The sequence below is a fragment of the Hippopotamus amphibius genome, chromosome 6 (genome assembly GCF_030028045.1).
Source record: "Hippopotamus amphibius kiboko isolate mHipAmp2 chromosome 6, mHipAmp2.hap2, whole genome shotgun sequence".
In the NCBI taxonomy this organism is placed as follows: Eukaryota; Metazoa; Chordata; class Mammalia; order Artiodactyla; family Hippopotamidae; genus Hippopotamus; species Hippopotamus amphibius.
This window is the reverse complement of record NC_080191.1, coordinates 37738019-37759472: the sequence shown is the minus strand read 5'-3', so window position 1 is coordinate 37759472 and position 21454 is coordinate 37738019. Positions and strand designations below refer to the sequence as shown.

Sequence of the window (21454 nt, the reverse complement as noted above, 5' to 3'; positions counted from 1 at the left end):
GGGTCCTGTGTTCTGACCTCACCATTGCTATACCTGTGCTACCCCGTGTTACCTTCACTAGCATAACCATCCTGATAGACACACTCACACAGTGCTGTGGGTTGGTGCAACTGCAGAGAGATCCTTTCCCACAGCAGCTGGATCCTCAGGGCCACCACTACAAAGATTCCTGGTCTTCTTGAGCCCCTGGGCACCCCTGGCCCTCTGCTCAGATGCCTCCGTCATGGGGTGTGCTGATAGTAGACGCTGTGGGTCGTGAGCATTTCTGGTTTCATGCATCTTTCTTATTCTCTTTTCGTCTATCATTAAGCATCGTTTCCCTCTCCCTTCATTCATTCTTCTCTTCCTCTCCTGTCTCAAGGAAGAGAGAGTCATTCCTCTGCCTTGGTCCCGCTCCTCACATAGGACTGCCCTTATAAATTATGTGCCCCCAGTGGGTGCCTTCATCTTCTTTGGCCGATAAACATGTCCGTGTCTTGTTCCCTTAAAAACCAGAAAAGCCCAGAAGATCTCCTTAGACCTCTTAGCCTCCTGTAGCTTTTGTCCTGTCTCCTTTCATACTTTTATTACGGGGCATACTTTTAAACATTGTTTTTCTTAGCAAAGTGTGCTTTGCTGATCTTCCTTTTCTCCATTTCCTCAGTTTCCTGTCACTGCAGTCTAGATAGCTGTGATTTCTAGACCCTTCATCTTTTAAGTTTTTGCTTTGCACTCTTAAGGTCTTAATGCTGCCCCTCCACATACTAGATGCGTGACTGTAGGTAGATTTCTCAATCTTTGTCTCTCTTTCATCATTCATGTGATGGTAATAATAATAGTGCCTGTATCAGAGGGTGGTTTTGAAAAGTAAATGGCATAGCGCGTGTGAAACAAACTCAGAACCATTTCTGATATGTAATAATGTCTATCATTATCATCATTATTCTTATCGATAGTTTGGTCGCATGTGTGCTATTTATCTATTTTCAAGACTGCTCTAATATACTCATTTTAGAGAAGTCACGTTAGCAGTGACCTAAATTACCAAAATAATTCTTTTAGAGAAAACTCTTACATGTTTGTGGTCAACCTTTTGATATTTGTTTCTGTTTAATTATAGCTTAATTGCTTAAGGATTTCTTTGTGATCAGAAAATTACTCTGTAAGCTAATACTTTGTGTATGTGGTCACCACTGCCAGTTGGGCAAGAAAGCACTTTGCCTCAATTTGACATAAAGAAAATAAAAATCCGCTAGTTAATGACTTTCCCTCTATTGCATTATGACTTATATCTGCCTTTAAAATATTTTCCTTGCATTTCTTGGATTTATATATTTTGTAAACTGAAAGTAAGGTAAGTAAGAGAAAATCCTCATGGAGCTGCTCATTCTGGGAAGATGTGGCCTTTGGTTGAGATATAGTCAACTGAAGCGAACCTACGATAACCCAGTCTCACTCTCCTCTTTACATCTAGCCTTTTTTTTTCCCTTTGTTTGTTTTTAAATAATTTTATTTTATTGTGACCAGATCACTTAACAAATGGTAAGTGTATGGTTTATTATTATTGACTGTAGGTGCAGTGTTGTGTAGCAGATTTCTAGAGCTTATGTATCTCATTTAATTGAAATTTTTTGCCTGGTGATTAACAGCTCCCCATCGCCCCCTCCCTCCAGCCCCTGGTAACCACCATTCCAGTCTTGGATTCTGTGAATTTCACTGTTTTGGGTACCTCATATAGGTGGAATTATGTAGTACTTGTCTTTCTGTGTCTGGCTTGTTCCACTTAGCGTAATGTTCTCAAGGTCTATCCCTGTTGTCACATATTGTAGAATTTCCTTCTTTTTTAAACGCTGAATAGTATTCCATTGTATATATATCCTATTATTTCCTTTATCCATTCATTTGTCAATGGATGGTTAGCTTGTCTCCACAGCTTAATTATTGTGACTAGTGCTGTAATGAACTTGGGAAGATAATATCTCTTTGAGATCCTGATTTCAGTTCTTTTGGAAAAATACCCAGATGTGGGATTGATGGATAATGTGGTAGTCCAATTTTTAATTTTTTGAGGAGCCTTCTTACTGTCTCCCATAACTTCTGCAGCATTTTGTATTACCACCAACAGGATGCAAGGATCCCCGTTTCTCCACATTCTCACGAGCAACTTGTTGTCTTTAGTTTTTAAAATTTTGTGTGTGGGGGGGGTATTTCCTTTTGGGTCATAATGCGTGTTTCTCCTTTGAGATATCTTTTAGAAATGTGTCTTTTTGTCTACTGGTTGATCTCCCAGTACCCACAGAGCATACTTCATGAATAGATGATAAAAATAAATGTGAATTAGCCAACTTGATTTTCAAGGAGAATGAGCATTTCTTAATTACTGCACTTGATGAGCTTGCCAATGACCCTTTTCTCTATACTTCACTGCTTTCTTTCACAATATTCGTAGACCATAGTTAGTTGGATTTCAGGGCCGGAAACCCCGCCACGTTCAGCCTGTCAGGAGGCAGTGAATAGTAAATGACCTTCTCAGCCTGCCCCTGGTACTCATCATCAGTGTGCTGAGACATCTGATCTTTCAGTGCCTCAGTTTCCTCCACTGTTAGAGGAAGAGGATACAGAGCACAGATAAGAGTTCATTTCTGGTCTAGATGTCTAGTATTCCAACTTTCTAATTTAAGAACACAGAGCCTTTGAGGCACTGAAGTCTTCAGATTATGCTTTCTCGGCAGCATCATCTATGTCTCCTTTCAAAAATCTATTCGCAGAAAATGGAAGTTTTCAAGAAACACTTCTGCTACTCTCCATGACAAGACCAAAGCCAAGAGTGTATTAGTTCTTTTTTCATCAGTTTCATTCTAACACGTTGTTTTCCTGGGTTAATATGATTGAGAATCCTGAACTGATGAGGGAGCACCTCTTGTATTACCACCTGTAGCTTTACCTTGACTTGAATCTCTTTTCATTGCTTGTTAAGCAGAAGATTTCTAAAAATTGAGTAGAAATGCTAGAAATACTTGAAACGGTGAAGAACTCTTTAAGAAATCACTCTTCTTTGGAGAATGATAGGAAAAGTTTTGATGGAGTTCTCCATATTCTGGAATTGTCAACTGAAGTCTTTTTTTAATACATTCTCCAAGAGTTCTTGGATTATCTTTTTTGTTAAGATGTTTTGCCCAGCTCTTGATCAGGCAGTGAAGGCAAGATAATTTCAGTTGTAAACCAGACAAGATTGGCTAGTTTACTAAAAACGTGCTTTCAGATAACTCTGAAAGTATTCCCCGTCAGGACAGTTTTACTTCATTCATTATGGACCCAGGGTTTAAGCAGTGGAATTGTGCTGGCAAGAAAGGGTGTTAGTCATCTCTACAGATCTACTGTGTGCTGTGTTCTTCATGGGAAAGCATCACTGGATGGAGCAGATTCCCGAGTTAGATGTTCTTTCCCAGAGAAATGGATATAAATATTAAGAATTACTAATGGTAATGGATTGCTACTTGGCACATATGGCTTGCAGCAAGAATTCAGACATATGTGTTTATATAAATGATTTAAGTTAATACAAATAACCTTTGATACACACTGAAAACAGCTGCGTTTTTGCTCAGGGTGAGGAAAACATATTATTCATGAATACATGAGTGAGGATTTATTCGTCTTATTTTCATAAAGCTCTGTATATAGGAGAGTTTATAAATAATGTTCATTTTTATTAGAAAGTTTAGGCAGCATTTTTTGGACCAAATAATCATACTTAATGAAATGAGATATTAAAATATATAGTTTTAAATTAAAAAAAAAATCCATGAAGTCTAATTTTGTTCCTCTTTTCCCATAGGCTTGTGTCTCCAGAGCAGCCACCAAAGGCCAAGTTCCTGACCTTGGGGTCCAAATTCCGCTACAGCGGCCGTACCCAAGCGCAGACCCGCCAGGCTAGCACCCTCATTGACAGGCCGGCGCCACACTTTGAACGTAGTTCTAGTAAACGGATCTCCAGGAATCTAGATGGAGGTAAACACATTTCTTAGGATTCTGGATTCCATTAATTTTTCTCTAATCCAGCGGGATCAGAAAATGTTGATCTAGTTATTAATAAGTCTCCCAGAAATACCCTAGAGGGATAGCCACTTTTTTTTTCCTGAGTAAATAAGATACTGTTACTTACACTCACAATAATGTTATAGTGTTTTGAAGTTGTCATTCTGAACCTAAATTTACTTGGCACTGTCAGTACACACAAATATTAGAGTTCTCGATGATGAGATGTTGAACAGATGTTTTTACTGGTCTGACTTAATTGTGGTGTATTTTATGTGACTTAATTTCTTGAACTTGTTAATTAATGCCAAACGTAATTTCAGAGGTTTTTGGTGTGGTAGCATATATAGAACCTTTATTCAAAGGAACATAAAACATTCATTGCATCATCAGATTTTTGAGTTTAAAAACTCCTACTAAAGATTAACAGACTTCTAGTGTATGAGGAACCATTCACAGCTTCAAAGGGTTAGTTTAAATACAGTGTTCTAACAGAAAGAAAGGAAATAGAATGTGTTCATCTATTCTTACACCCAAGGGGAGACATGTATAAATTTGTATGCATTTTTTCTATTGGGATTCTAATTAGCTACTTATTTGAGTTTTTTAATAAATTACACATGGAAATAAATTGACGTTGCTTCCCTTCACTTTATATATATATGTAAAGATATATATATCTTATTACCCTGTCTAGTTTTGGGTTAATAGCAGCTTTTCTGTAAAAGAGCTGAGGTTAATTTTGTATTAGTATGCTTTTTAAAAACATTTTTCTTTCTACCTAATAGCAGGTAATTGATGTGGATGCCTTTCTATCAGAAGTCGTTTTCCAACATTTTTTGGCTGATTAATCTCAAAACATATATACAAAGATAGAAATTTTCCAATTTAACATTACTATCTTACTGCTGTTTATCAGCAAATACCTGTTTTTGATTCTTAACTACTGATATCTTTCTGAACTATGTACTAGAACAACGTATGTTTCAAGTAATTAGCTAAACAGACTGGATATGCTAATAGATAAAAATCTTCTCTCAGTAGTGAAGGATTGGTACTCCTTGGCCTTGATCTGTTTTTCCTGGAATAAACTTAGATCCATGCAGACACATGGAGATACTTGCCAAGATTTGTCAGTGTGCATTTTGGTGTATATAGTTATTGCATTTTGCTTCTGGAGAGTCTTTCATATAGTTTTATGAGACCACAGGAAGAAAGTGGAAGGGGGGATCATAAATTGTGGTTCAGATAAATGTCTGCATTCCCAAATGTAGTGGTTTAAACTTAGTGAATTATTACTGCATGATCGTTGTAAGAGTATCTTTTAGCTCATCAACAACTGAGAACTTTCTCCAAGTAAATCCAAAAAATGTGTCCGCTTATGTAAATATTTCACAAGCCTTGCCCCTTGCCACAGAGAATTTATACAAGTGCTGAATAAATGCGATCAGTGTTGTTTAATGCCCTGAGAGAAATCATTCCTCTTCCTGGAACACTGTTTCAGCCTTTGTTTTAAACTATGACGTTTTTGTAACTCATAGATTGTGAATTTTAGAGCTTAAAAAGAACACTAAAGTAGTGCGCTTTCTTTGAGGTGTTTAAACTGTGCTCAAGGAAGCCCACCATCTTGTATGGGCAGTTAGCACAGAGAGTTATGGTAGGTCTGTATCTGAAAACAATGATTTTCACAAGTAAAAACAACAAACATGGCACAGTACTCCATTATTTTTCCTTTTGTGTTTTGGACACTGTAATTCATCAGATGGGTAAGCCATCAAAAGGATTATTGTGTTATTGTGAAAAATAGGAGGCTTTTCATGCCAATACATGACCAGACAGCTAGGGAACTATTTGGTTAGGGCATATGTTCTTTTTTTTCACCCACAGCAAAGCTAGGCTGTAACCTGGTACTGAGCTTTATTTTCCCCGCCACACCATCAATATACCGTTTTTTGTTGTTGGTATGTGTTGTATTTTCTTTTTCTTGTTTTTAAACAGGCTATTTAGATACATAAATATTCTGCACTTTAAAGTTTGACAAATTAAAATAAGTCTTCTAGTGACTACATAGAAAGTAAAAATCTATGTGGTATCTAAAGATCAAATATCAAAATAAAAATCAGTCTAATAGCTGTTTTAAAACAGTGAAATTCCAAGATTGCACAGTCAAACCAGGAAGGAGGGACGGTCCAGCAGTTGAGACTTCACCTTCTAATGCACGGGGTGTGGTTTCGATCCCTGGTCTAGGAGCAAAGATCCCACGTGCCTCATGGCCAAAAAACCAAAACATAAAACAGAAGAAATATTGTAACAAATTTAATAAAGACTTTAAAAAGGAAAAAAAAAAAGGAGACAAATCAGTCATTGAGAGCACTAACACCCAGGATGCATGTGAGATCAGGGAAAGCAGTGATTTCCTGAAAGTGGAGAGTTTGATCAGGGACATTACAGATTTGGTCATCAGGGAAGGAAGACCTATCTGAGGAAGAACCATTTCAGTTGAAACTTGAAGGATGAGAAGGAAGCAGCCGTGAGTAGAGCAGGAGATAAAGCGTTCTAGGTAGCAGGATTAGCAGGTCTGAAGGTCATAAGTTTTGGGACAGCTTGAGACATTCTCGGAACAGAAAGAGCTGACTAGGGAGAGATAGGCTGGGAGTAGGTCAGACAGGGCCTTGCAGGCTACATTCTCTTGGTGGAGAATGTGGTTTTTTATTCTAGGAAACCACTGAAGGGTGTATGTGTACATAAATACACATGTGTACACACTTATGCAAGCACATATGTGTACAGTGCTATCTTTAAAAAAAAAAAATCACTTGTTGCCATGTCAAGAAGAATTGGAGAGGGTGAGAGAGGAAGCTCAGGCAGACTGGTTAGGAATACTCCTGGTGAAAGTCTTGGTGGTTTTGTTTCAGATGGTAGTAGACCAGTTGGCCATTTGGCACCATAGGTTCAGTGCCTTGGGCCTATAAGCTTCTCAGGGCTCTACAAGGATTTAAGACCTGACAAATATTATTAGTTGCAAACTGAAATCATTGTGTTAAATAAAGGTATGCAGTGTCAATATTTTACCAACTTCATTATGTAACTTTAAATTTGATATTCATTAAATTTTTGATATCATTACATTTGAAACCATTTCTAGGTCAGTTTCTCATTTTGAGTAAATTTCTGAGTATACATAATGGGTGCTTGGAAACCATAATCACAGGTTAAAGAGTTACTCATAGTCATATACTTTCCAAGGAAAAATTGTTAAAATCTTTTTAAAAGTTAAAAAAAAAAACCTAGAAAATAATTATACTTAATATACGATGTGAATTCATTTTAATGTTTAATGTGATCTGGTGTGGGCTTTCCAAAGTATGACTGATTAAGAGCTGTGAAAGTCTTGAAAGGGACCTGGAGAGATGGAAGGAACGGGCCACATTTAGAAGTACATCTAAGGACTCTCTCGGACTCGCTGGTTGTTAAGGGGTAAAGGAAGAGACTTCAAGGTTTCTGACTTGAGTAACTGTGTGCAAGCATGAGAGTGTATTTGGCAAGAAGTTGATACTGGGGAAGAAAGAGGTTTTGGACAGGGCACGTGAAGGGTGTAGATTTACAGGCTTCTCCTAACACATGGATTAAAGGTCTAGATGTCGCCCAGGTTCAGTATGGTGGATCACACACAGTCCCTGCCCTCCAATAGCTTGCAGCCTAAAGGCCTTTGTTTACTGGGCTTCTCTAGGGGCATGGAACCAGAGCAAACCACACCTGTGTCAGGAGAGTGCTTTTTATGCAGGTGAAATAACCTCAGTGGCTGTCCCAGTGTTTGGGGGAGAAACTACAGATGGACAGAGGCTTTTGTCAGTTGCTACTCATTTTGCCTTGTTGAGATTTGAGGCTATCTTAGATTGATCTGTCATATGACAGAAATGTCAACATGATATATGTTCCTGCACATCTGTAGGATAGATGAAGGGAACACATAAGGCTAGATTTGCAAAGGCCAGAGGGTATCTATGTATTAGACTTACTGTAGGTCAAGTTGAGGCATTCAGGAGGGAGGTTAGGAAAATGAAAAATATTAACATAAAGAAGTTAATTCTCTAAAATCTGCCCTTACTATCTCGTTGCAATTTTGATTGGTGTTCCAATTAAAGGTTCCTTTATGGAGGAATTCTTAAGACTTATTGAAGCAAGTCATTTTAATAACTAGGTAATTATTTGTTGCAATAGGTAGATTCAGAAATAAGTTCAGGCAAAATTAAATAGACCCCAGAGAATTAAAATACTGCTCACATTGTAATTCTGACATAGTGCCCGACTGGTGTTTCATCTGGTCTTAGAGCTCCTTCTACTGGCCAATTCCATGATCAGTGCCTATCCTTCAGAAATCTGACTTGAGAGCTTGGTCTAATTTATTGGGTTACAATTCAGAATACTTTTAGAGTTTATTAAAAGTTTAAACATGAGTTTAATTGATTTTCATGATCAGTGTTCCCATTTCTATTAGTTGTCTATAAGCTGCCTATTTTTTTTTTTAAAGAATTATTTATTTATTTTTATTGGCTGCTTTCGGTCTTTGTTGCTGCATATGGGCTTTCTCTAGTTGCTGAGAGTGGGGGCTACACTTCATTGTGGTGCACAGGTTCCTCATTGTAGTGGCTTCTCTTGTTGTGGAGCACAGGCCCTAGGCATGTGGGCTTCAATAGTTGTGGCACATGGGCTCAGTAGTTGTGGCTCACGTGCTCTAGAGCGCAGGCTCAATAGTTGTGGCGCACGGGCTTAGTTGCTCCGTGGCAAGTGGAATCTTCTCAGGGCAGGGCTTGAACCCATGTCCCCTGCATTGGCGGGCAGGTTCTTTACCACTGTGCCACCTAGGAAGTCTGGCAGGCGAATTCTTAACCACTGCACCACCTAGGAGGTCCAAACTGCCTATTTATCGGGGAGTGGGGGGGGGGGGGCATGTTTCATCAGGTTTTATCGTTTAAATGTCCTAAAATAATCCACATACTCATTCTTTACCAGCTCCGATTGGTGTTGTGGACCAAAGTCTTATAAAGGATTTTCCTGGCCCTGCTGGGGAGGTTTCAGCACATGGCCCTGGAGTTGTGAGCACTGCTGTGGTACAAGATGGTGATGGCAGAAGGGACATGAGAAGCCCAGCTACAGCCCCACATGTGCAGCTTATTGAAGGAAAGGTATGGTAAATTAGTCAAATATGTGGTTTCAAATATGTACTTAGACCAGAGGCTGTCTATTGCATTTGTTGCTTCAGAACTCAAATATCATTTAAAATCAGTCATTGTATATCCTCTGTTGATAAAATTTTCCACTTTTCAAATATGTGCAGGCTTTTGCTGGTTTGGACTGAGTCTCTAACCTTTTTCTGGTTGTTTTTCAAAGCAACATATTTCAATGTAAATTATCTTAATGCAAGTAAGTAATTTGTTGGCCTTTTCTCCATGTTTATAATCATCCTATTTAATTAAGCCCCCAAGTTATAAAAGCTGTGATGATTTGAAATTCTTGTTTTGTTTCAAGTAAATTTTAACGTGTAGCCTATGTCTTGATTATTTTATTGTAGTATTGACTTGAACTTTTTGAAATGAAGAAAGGTGGTCTCTATGACAAATATGGTTTTTCATTAATAATCTATCACTGATGAAGAAGACATTCTTAAGCAAAAAGTAATTGTTTTGTGAAGTGAGAAGAAGGTGTGTTGCTCTCGGTCTTATTTGGTGCGTATACCATAGCGAATGGAGAAGTAACCTATATTGTGTTTTCAAACTTGTTGGGGTCATTTGACGTTACCTTGGGCAAGTACAGTCACTTAGAAGTTGATTTGAAGTGGCTTTGAATTCTTCAGATCTTCTTTCCATGTCTGCACAAAGCAATTTTTGAATGGGTAACATTGGAAGTAAACATGAAAAAGAAATGAAATCATCCTGTGGATTTATAATGTTTTCAAAATTTGAACTTTGGAAATTTTAAAGACGCGCAACATGAATTTATAAAGAACTTGCTAGATGAGGTAGCTACCAGTGTCGCAGTAATTCCTGCACTGACAGCGTCCAACCCCAGCAGAGAGGAGGGCTCGGGCACCATGGGGGCCCTGTCTTACGCTACAAGGACAAGTGCTTCAGGTAGTACGTGCCATCAAATCCTCTTCATTCTTTGTTAAAAAATTTATGAATATCATATTCTAGAAAGGATTTGGTTAAAAATTAGTTAAAAATAACAGAAATTGCGTTGAACAAGGTATCCGTCAATAACTGAAACTTGTAAAGATAGCTTATGATTATGCTACCGAGGAGTCCAGGAGTGTGGCTACTTTCATTGGAAACAGGACAGCTGAGTGTCTCACAAAAACTCTGTTCCATTCTGCCTAGTTAATTAGATACAAAAGAAAAGTTCTTTTAAATTCTAAGGAAAATCCTGCCTGGGTGTGCTGGCCTTTTCACTAATGCTTTCAGTGTTTGTCAGCAACCAGGTTCGAAAGGAATAATGCTATTTGTATTTCATAGGATCCATTTGCATCCAGTTGGAAAATAATTAAATCAGTCTATACCTATAAGTTGTATGTGATGAAAGTAGTCCAGTTTTCCTCTTTTAAAAATGGATCACTTAATTCATTTTCTAATGACATTCTTGTTAATAAAATCCTTACTTCTGAGTAAAAGTTTTCACTAACTACCCATTTCTTTTTCTCTCCTCTTTCTCGCTGTTGCCTTTGGTTCTCCTTTGAATGTATCCGCTGTGTAATTTCACGTTCAACCATGGGTTTGCTTTGAGAATAGCCCATTTCCCTGTGCCCACCTTCACCACTCATGTGCTGTGCTTCATCTCTTTCCCCAAACCTATTGCCAGTCCCTGAAATGGACTTGCTTTCAGACATTTCGGAGGAAGACCCCTTTGGGGAGGCTGGTCAGATCACACTAGACAGCTCAGAGCTCCTTTCCACAGGCGAAACGTCAGAGCAGGGGGACTGTGATTCTCGCTTGGATCCTCTTGAAGCCCCTCCTGAGCCCCACTGCCCTCCCACCCACGAGAAGCCTCTAAAAGAGGCTGACCACAGGGATTCCGAGTTTGGGTACTTCTTCAGTTTCTGCAGACGCTTTCCACCTCATTTCCCCTCGCTCCTCGATGACGATGGGTACCTTGCCTTCCCCAGCCTCCCCAAGGTCTGGGTCTCCTTCCTCCCCACCGATGTCCAGCACTATGTTCTCATCACCTCCCCCTCGTTCCTTCCCTCACTCATCCTCATCTTTGGGCTCCTGCTCTCTGCTTCTCAGTCAGTGCCTTTTTCTCTCACCTTTGCCCTTCCTCTGGCTCTATCCCTCTGCTATCTGGAGGCGAAAGCCACTTCCTTGACTGTTTCTTATGACTATGACTTGAATGACAAAACAGAGGAAGAGGAAGCAGTTGCTGGCTCTCCTACATAAGCTTTAAATCTGTGCAGTCAACAAAACTCCACTTCATCTTATACCCTTCCTACTGTAGAGTGTAAACATGTGCATAAATTTCGTCACGGATTACCATCAAAATAGTATGATCTGCACACTTTCACACACATCGTTTTAGTGCATGAGAAATAAGTGTAATTAAGCACTTTCCCTCTGCTGATATTCATTGACTAGGTCCACACATTCTAAGTTGAGAGCAAAGTTAACGGATTATTTTATAAATATCTGAACTATACTAGACCATAAAAAAAGAAGAGAGGGACCTGTGTTGCCCTTAATAATCTGTTTTGGGTCTGTCCATTTTGCAGTTAAATGTTAGTGCTGTTCCTTTAGGATGGAAACTTTCTTTTGATACACAAGTTAGGATGCAGTGGACATAACTGTAATCGATATGTATTAGTAGAATTCCTTAGTGTTATTATTTGTGTTAGAAAGCCAAGCTTGTTCTTCTTGCATTTGTGAGGATATGTCTATGACCTTTACCCCGACACGTGTAGGTCTAATCTCAGAAACTCCTTGTCTCCCTATTATTGTAGCATTTGGGGACCAGATGAAGTTCAGGTAGTTTGTTTTCTTTTTCTTTTCCTTTTTTTTTTTTTTAAACTCAAAATCATGTATTATCTAATAGTCACCATCAGGTATTTTGTAGGGAAGATACTATTCTGTTTTCTTTAACAAATACATATGAAAAATGAACCATAGCATTTTGAAAATTTAGACTCTGCAGCACCAAGGTTGGACTGGACTTTTCAGTGTTCTTTTATTTAAAATTAGGTGTCTGGTCTGAGGATTTCTGCCCCTGTATAGGGCTACCTCTGCAGTACTAAGCGGTGCTCACATGTGCGTAGTTTTTGATTGTTTTGCTAAATGTGGTCTGGGGACTTGGTGTCCCATATCCTGAGTTTACTATTAATACATAGAATAAATCACAAAATTGAGAGCAAACCTAAAGAAAAATGTGAAGATAATTAGGCATAATGGGAGAACCCATGATTCCGAAAGGTTTCCTGAAGAATGCCAGATTGATATTTTTGAGAATTAAGTGCTGACCAAGGAATTGGAAGACGATTCTTAACAGATCGTTGAGTGGCTGTGTCTCATTTTTCCCTTCTGATCAAAAATACTCTGAGTTCCCTGCTTACCTCTCAAAAATGCTTGAATGGTTTTTTTGTTTTGTTTTGTTTTTTAAAAAGCACTTTGGAACTCTCAGATTTGACCCTCTCATTCCACTAAAAAAGGAAAAGAATATATATATGATCCTGTTATAAATGAACGTGTAAAGGGTAAACTATTTTCCTTTGTTATCTGAGTCAATAGTTTACTTTTATGCTATTCCCTTCCATGAGTCAGTAGCCATCAGTATTTGTTAGTTTTAAATGTACAGAATCATTCTTTGGGTCATTAGATAACTGAGAATTGTCCAACCATGAAAAAATATTCTTGTTTAAGAATTTTATTTTAAAAAATGGCTATAAAATATAATAATGTTTTTAACTAGCCACCATTTTACACACAAGTAGCAAAGTAAACCAGTCTCCCCCAACCCTGAGGAAAGAAATAAGAAATCTATCTATGTTAAAAAACTAAATAATAGGGTAAACATTTGTTCCCAATAGAAAGCGAAAGCCAGAATTTACATCATTACACTGTGCCTTCACCACTAGTTGATTTAGACATTTCAAGTTAGAACGGATTGAATTATGCCATTTTTACACTCTCATGTTGTCATTCCTGAGTCAAAACGTATTTAAAAAGCAGTGCATAAGCTAGGGACTGAGAAAGAGTGAAGCTTTCATTATCCATTCCACCTTTGCAAAGGACCATTTCCATCATTTGTACAACACTGTAGGGGAAGAAAGACCAAAGTGGCTTAATGTTCTGCGTCTTCTGAGGGCCAGACAATAAAGGTTGGTAACGCTGGTTCACCATCTAAGCTCAAATACAGCTCCTTTGCACGGATGGTAGCATCTCCACTGATAATCCCCTTCTCTCTGGCCGCTTGCTGGGTGTCCTCCAGGCGAAGATGGAAGAGGAGGAAACACAGCTGGAGGAGGTGGATATTTTTCCCCCAAAGTTAAATGCCTGGTAGCTGCTGCCTGCCGTTATTGTTGTATGTGGGGGTGGTGCACTTTTAGGGTTTATTTGTGAGTTTTGCTTGTTGTGGCTTTAGGTTCTTAAGACTTTTATTCCTCTTTTATTTTAATGTCTTAGACTATCCAACTCTGAGTCATTTCTGGTGCTTGCTGATTGATACACTTATGTTTATTTGCCTTTTTCCCCCTGTGTGTGATTTAATTTCACAGAAAAATTCCTTGAGAGTAGAAGGGGATAATATTTATGTCAGACATAGCAATTTAATGTTGGAGGTTTGTATAATTTAAGAAAACAACTCTGTCCTAATGGCTGCCAGGCTGCTGCGGACGGGGGGTCACGCACAGGCTGGCTGGCTGGCAACTTTCAAGCACAGTGCACGAAATGCATGGGGGAAATTCAGCTTGGGAGTGCATGTTACCAGTCTGACTTTGTTCTTTTCAAGTGGCTTAGGTAGGAGTTTATCTACTAGACGTTCTCAAAGTGACAACTGGGAAAAATAATTCTGTGTAATCAAATGAATGAAGTTTTTATTCATTAATCTTGAAGTTCTGCAGGTAAACCTATTTTCTTCTAATGGGTCATCTCCAGGGTTTAGACTCTGAAGTAACATGATCCCACCCTTAATATACATTCACCAGAACAAATATTTGTTGATCTGGCATTAAGTCATTTGGCCCTAGACCTGTGTCCACAATTTTTTTTTTTTTCCTGGTGGGGCAAGGGAGTGCCAAAATCTATGCAATTAGGAATATAGTCCACTTAAAATCTTCCACTTGAGAATATGCTAATTAATGGGATTGTTTTGATTAAAAAGAAAGAATAAATGAAAGGAAGTGCAAAATAAAAGATTAAAGAAAACTAGCCACCCAGTTAAGAATGTAAAATGTATTGTATTCCCCGTGTCACACGAGAACAGTTTTTTGTTTCTTTTTCCCCCTTCTTTTAGGGTAGTACATGGCAGTGTATTGAGGGGAGAACTGCAGTCCTCAGTAATTTGACTAATTCGTTTGGTTGCTTTCGGCAGCTTTGATAACTGTTGGAAATGTATTTTTGCATAACTTACTAAAGAGCTTTAAAATGTAATATGTAACATTGCTTTGAACAAATGCAAGAAATGTGCCTGATCTCAAGCCACAGTCATTTTTCCATGCCATGCAAACATTTTTAGATCTTCATGAGTTTTTGCAAATGGCGATAGAAGCTCATAGATGAGCTACTATGCTTGTGCATGCATATGGAATATCTAATTTAATCAGATGCATGACCTGTTTCTCTGGGAGTAGTGGGATTGAAAGCTATAATCCACAGGTGGGCCCATGATTTTTGAAATGTAAGAAAACATCTAAAATTCAGTTGAAACTGTTTTCTGACTACTACCTTTTATTCCCACAAATATCATTTATCACAGCCAATCTAAAAAATCCCACAAGTAACATTTTGACAGGGCCTATTTCAATGAAAATTGACCTGGTAGTTTTTCTCGCATCTGTTTATAAGGATCATTTGGTATGTGGGTGGCTGGGCCCCACATTTGTGCTTGGCAAGTACATGAAACCAGTATGACGTTTATTTATTTTAGAGAAGGCCAAACAGAAGCAGCCTCTGGAAGCTGTTATGTTTATTCCATAAGGATTAAAAACCATTGCTGGAATTTCCTAAAAAAAGTCAACCGTTGACCCCACCCCACCCCCACCCGTTTTTTCCTTGGGTGATCCTGGAGTGGATTTCCCATCCGGCTGAATGTGCTCTGAGTCTACCTTTCTCTACTGTCACTTGCTTCATTATATTCAGAGTGCAACTCTAGTAGTAGCCCTAATCTGAAAGGTAAATTTGCAGAAACAAAGTCATAGGCTGCATTTCAAATCCAGCTATTAGGAGGAAGGGTTATTGGCCATGTTGAGTATTAGTTATATAGCCTCCTTCTAATGATTTCTTAAACAATTCTAAACAGAAGTCAGAACCCTTTAAGACATGAACCATAAAAAAGTTACACACTGGCTTTATTTTCAAATTTGGACACACTCATATTCCTAGGTGATGATATGGCTTTTGAGACTTGGCATTTTTCTTGCTTTACTATGTTTTTTAAATCATAAGTTTGCTTTGTCTTATTTTTTGGTTTTATTTTTTATTTTTATCCTATTGGGTTTTTTTTTTTTTCTTTTTTTCTTTTGGATTTTTCCCCCTTTATTACGTTACTTATTGCTAGGACCTGGATAAGGCCCAGGAGGAAATACTGAAACACCAGGCTAGCATTAGTGAACTCAAGCGCAATTTTATGGAATCCACACCTGAACCACGCCCTAATGAATGGGAAAAACGACGTATCACACCTCTGTCCCTACAGACACAAGGGGTATGTCACTAGCTATTTGTTGGCTGTATGTCTCACTCCAGCTGTTCAGTAAAACTTAGGTTGCTAATCTATTACGTTGATTCCCAAGAAGTTACAGAATGTTCCCTTTTTTTTTTTAATGTAGCTGCTAACAATTTTTTTAAATACTAAATATTTATTAACAATGTGTAATACTTATTGGCATAGTTCTAGGGTAAATTGTATGAGTTTCAAAATACTTTTGAAATACTTTCAGAATAATTTCACTGTTTTACTCAAGTAAATTAGTAATGAATTGTTGCATAAGGTGACTTCGAAACTAGTGTATATTTAACGTTTTTAAATTCTTGACTTCTGAAATAAGAGTTTGTTTAATAATTAATTAAAGGGAGATAGGAGTATAGACTGTATTTAGAATGGTTTCAGGTAATTACTGTGAGGATGAAGAGTGAAATTTAGCTTTAAAGACTGATGAGCCTGTCGAAAAACTTGCAAAATGTTAATTATACAACAGTACTGAAAGTTGTTAGTAATGAATTGTAGATTAGTGTTTTAAAAACATTTTCAACCATAACATCTCTCCAAACTCATTCTTTTTCTTTCCGTGGGTTATTTCTCTCCGTCACCAATATAAGCATTGCCTTTAGAATATATTCTCAAAATATTTCTTCATTCGCATCTACATCTGTTCTTTTCTGATTCTCTGAAATCTTTCCTATTATCAATTAAGAACTTCATGGGCTTGTTTATTTTACTTGGGGAGATAATGATCATATTACGTTTAATACGCAGTTTTAAAATGTGTTCAGGTGTTAGCCTACAATTTCCTCTTTTCCCTTTTCCTTTCACCCCTCTCTTCTCCTTAAATCCATCATCTAGTTTTACTTGAATGTTATCAAATTATAGGCATTTGATTTGCATATTCTCAGGCTGTTTTTATTCACCTTTTCTTAAAAAGCAAAACTGTTGGTTGCTTTTAATTTCTAAGTTTGTGACGGTGAAAGGAAAACAGCTCTTTAAAGCAGATGAGCAAAAATAATTGCTGAACTGAAAAAACTTCTGACAATATTAAGATTTAAAACACGATAGCAGGGTCTTCTGAAGTTATATATAACTTAAATTCTTATTTTCAGCTTTTCTGAAGATATTAATGTCCATACCTCAGAGTCAACTCTAGAGTATTGTGTTTTCTGGGGAAACGGTGTCTGATAATGTACTGAGATTGTGTCCTCCCTTTATGTGCCGCTTCATCTGGTTTGTTCCGCTGAGCTACACAGTCGTTTTATGTTTGTGTTGCTGTAGATGTAATGTACTTGTCTTATTTGTTGATCATGTCTATTGTTTAAAACAATAGAGCAAAGGAGACCATCTTTTCAAGGATATTTTATCCATGAAGGAGAAGCATCAGATGGTGGCCACACGGACAGTTGAAGAGAAAGCCCAGGAGGCAGACAAGGTGTTCACCTTGCATCCTTGGATCTACTCTTGCTTTTTTCCCTTTTCCTTTATTTCTGTCCACAGCCATAAGATACTCCTTTTTCCTGTGTGTCAACCTAAATTTTTTAAAATTATTTTTGAGTGCTTAAAAAGTTAAACTCCACATAAAATTGAAACATAGGGGTCATTAAGTGAGAAGCACCATGTTGCACAAGTATTTTATTTGAAAATACACAATTTGAAATGCAGACATCTCAACAGGTGATCCCTAATTTTGATGGATGTGGCTGGCCTTGGGAAACCATGATTTCACGTAAAAATGCACTGTTTGTACAGTGCACACTGCGGTGGTGTTAACAAATTATTCATGATTTAGGTTACTGTTCTACTAATTACATTTGAATTGGAATTTTTAAGATTTTTAAGGGGATAAGAGATTTTGGTGCATGCAGACAGCCCCCAGATCTCTCTGTGCTCCTATGTGAAGTATCTGGCAATACTAGGGAAGTTAGCTTTCTGCTGCTTTTACATTGTTATTCCTCTCTTTCTACTGATTTTTGCTTAGCCAGCTGGTCAGCTTGTTGTTTGTTGAAACTAAAATGCTTGGAGTCTAGTGGATGAGATAGCAGACATGCAAATTAGTAATTAGAAAATTGGGGGTGCTAAGAAGTGTTGAGATGAATACTTGTCACGTTAGAAGGCGATTGGGAAGGCTTGGAAAGAGGCAGCATTTGAGTTGAGGCCTTAGTGATGAGAAGGAGGTGGACATATGAAGTTTTTTCCACGTGTAAGGAAGAGCAAATGCAACCCCAAGACAGGAATTAATTTAAAGGACTGAAAGACCAAATGACAGGGTCTTAGAAAAGTCAAAGAGGTCAGACCCCAGATCTTGGCAGGATCTTCCAGACCATATTAGCAGTTTGGAGTTACATTATGGGAATGATGGGAAGCCATTGGAGAGCTTTAAGCTGAGTAGTGACATAATCCCACGTGTCTGACAAAGAGCTCTCTGATGCTAGATGAGGAATGGATTATAGGGCATGTGAATGAAAGCACAGCTCAGAATAAGGAGAAAGTGTTTCCCTTCTGCCAAGTCTGATTTTGTTAATCAGTAGAGAGTATTACTCATCAGAACATAAAGTGGGGTGGTGGAGGAGGCAAAGTAAATGGAAGATGAAGCCTTGTACTAAAAGAATCTGAGGTCTAGTTGAGATGAGATATTCCTAGAACACTGTAAATGAGAAAGATAACATCATAAAGCTAAACCAAGTGGCATCTTTATATACTTTAAAGGTTAGCTTCAAATCCAAAACCAATCAGACTCTGTGTGTAAAATGATGACTTTAATATCATGCTTTGAAATATTACATAGTTTTGAAAATTTATCCTCCTTAAAAGCGAGTCAGATGACATCATTTGATCAATTTAAAGTGATATCCTTGCAGTAGGAAACTGGGATTTTGGTGAAGATGTTTAAAATGATCATTTTTTTTTTCTCTGGATGTCATCATTTTAGGAGTGTACAGTATAAATCACGTACAGTGAAAACCATCCATTCATTATTGTAAAAGTTACATTAAAATGATGTTATGTGAAATTTAAATCTGAAATTTACCCATCGTTAAGCTCCTAAACAGTTTATCTGCTCTTGAAGTTACTGCTTTTTTCTTCTTCTTTTCCTCTCCAGCACATGCAAGAAAATACCCACTTAGTTGACACACATATGGATTGTTGTCACTGCAAGCATCCATTCACCCAACAAGCATTTTTGGACCACTTACATTGTATCCACCTCACCACCCCTGCCCCAAATAACACATCATTACTATTAGTTGAAAGTTAAGTCTACTGGAGCATTTTGACTTTTAACAGAATATCTTTTAAATTTTTGTCTTTGTTGCATCTTCAGTTTGCTACTTAATTTTTCAGGGTTTCTTGATTATCTTTAAGTTGCAGTCCTTAATAAAACGTAAGATAAAAAATTATGCATAAGAGTATAATTTGACCAGATTTTCCAAATGTCTATAATATGGGTTTTATAGATTGAAAAAAAAGAACAGTAATAGTTTCTTGTTTAGAAATCAATACATCAAACTTTCAAAATGGCTTCAGTACATTATGAATGATTTTGAGAGTAGAGCAGAAAATTGGGAACCAAATCATTTAGTCATTAATAGGCAGATAACTATCGTATACCCTCTTATGTATAGTGAGAATTATGACACACTTGAACTTGTATAAAATATTCTCTCATGAGTCTCGTAGAGATTACATAGACTGCAGTTTTAAGGTACTTTTGGAGATATTTTATTGAATAATTAGATGCATGGCACTTATTTAAACTTTCCAGTGACCTTTGACTGGGTAGGACACCATCTCCACCCACCTGACCCTGGGGATGATGTAATTATGGAGACTGTCATTAAGCTGAAATTGTCCAGAAGCTTTTTTCTCTCCTGAATATTGTAAGTGCTTACGCACCTCGCCCTCTTCATCTCGTACCTACCCCTCGCCCCTGTTAGTACACTCTTCCAAGGGGCATCCCAGAATGCCAGTCATTTATTCATTAATGTATCTGTCGTTAAGATCTCTGAACAGTGGGATTTATTAGGAAGTATTCTTGCATACTTGTGACATGAGGGGGAGCTTCATGGTGACTCTCTACCGTTGGCATTCTAGGTACCTGGGGTAGTCCCCAGCTTTCCTGTTGTACCTTCAGGCAGATTAGGGACTATCATTTAAAGGCCAGAAGTGCAAAGATTAAATTTGCTTTAATAGCTTTTCAGAGGCAAATGATTTTCACATTGCTCAGAGTTTCCCCTTCTGAGTTTATCTTCCTATTTATAATTTTTTTCTTTACCTGTTTCTTATTGAAAAAAAGAGAGAGAGATACTCTTTCTTCATTCCCTGGCATATTTACCATGTCTGAGGGAATTTCGGTGTGTCACTGTCAAAGTGCTTGTTGTACAGAGTGGTATGGGGAAGGGAAGAGGTTGTAGGAGCTGAAATGGTTAGTGAAGGCCACACACAAGACATAGACTATCAAGTGGACCTCAGAGAGATGCCAGAATTGGCAAGGCCCAGAGTACCTAGGGAAGGGCATAAGAGGAAAGGGGTTAGGGACACCTAAGCTCTAATACAGAAATAAATGTAGCAAGTGCAGGGGCCACCAAAGAGGCCCACGCAGAAAGGGTGGCCCTGTGCAGAAAGGCCCATGCCGAGACATCAAGAATATACAAGGGTGAGTCAAAAATTATCCGCACTCTGGCTGTAGAATTTATTTTAATTAACTTTTAGAAAAGACAAGTACATCATTTTTCAACATAATCACCTTGCTTTTCAATACACTTTGTCCATCTGTCAACAAGCTTTCGTATTCCCTCATTAAAAAATGTTTTAGGCTGAGCTGAGTCAGAAATGCACCGCTGTCTTCACTTCTTCATCAGAAGTGAATCTTTGTCCTTGTAGAGCTGCTTTCAAGGGACTAAACAGGTGAAAGTCTGATGGAGCAAGATCAGGACTATAGGGAGGATGCTTTAACACCTCCAAACGAAGTTTTTGCAGAGTGTTGACAGTGTGGGCAGAAGTGTGTGGACGTGCATTGTCATGCAAGATCACAATGCCTTTGGATAGCAGTCCTCTGCATTTAATCTGAAGTTTAGGCTTTAGCTCTTCAATAAGCATCTCACTGTAACGAGCACTGTTGATTGTTGAACCTTTTTCCTGATCATGTTCCAATACCGGCCCTTGAGAATCCCAGAAAACTGTAAGCATCAATTTTCCAGCTGATGGTTGACTTTTGAACTTTTTCTTGGTCGGCAATTGAGGATGTTTCCATTCCATACTCTGCCGTTTACTCTCAGGCTTGTAGTGATGAATCCATGTCTCGTCACCAATAATGATTCTCTTTAAGAAACTTTCACCTTCCTTAGAGTATCAGTCCAGATTTTGTTTGCAGATATCCAAACGCTTCTGTTTATGCTCTTTCGTGAGTTGTTTCAGTACCCATCTTGCACAGACTTTTCGAAACCTAAGTCTGTCTTGGATTACTTCGTTTGGAGGTGTTAAAGCATCCTCCCTATAGTCCTGATCTAGCTCCATCAGACTTTTATCTGAAAGC

The 21454-nt window shown here is 38.1% G+C and overlaps 1 protein-coding gene across 11 annotated transcripts in view; it reads left to right on the top strand.

The window, feature by feature from the left end:
* Positions 1 to 21454, top strand: part of EPB41L2 (erythrocyte membrane protein band 4.1 like 2) — a 209406-nt gene that overhangs the window by 156411 nt on the left and 31541 nt on the right. For 7 of the 11 annotated variants that reach the window (XM_057738367.1, XM_057738374.1, XM_057738365.1 and 4 more), the window contains 5 exons: positions 3818 to 3990; positions 9031 to 9203; positions 13772 to 13834; positions 15772 to 15918; positions 17252 to 17353. In XM_057738367.1, coding sequence (XP_057594350.1) covers positions 3818 to 3990; positions 9031 to 9203; positions 13772 to 13834; positions 15772 to 15918; positions 17252 to 17353 — 658 coding nt within the window. The remainder of the gene's footprint in view (positions 1 to 3817; positions 3991 to 9030; positions 9204 to 13771; positions 13835 to 15771; positions 15919 to 17251; positions 17354 to 21454) is intronic. The other 4 variants (XM_057738368.1, XM_057738373.1, XM_057738371.1 and 1 more) reach the window with 2 other exon arrangements.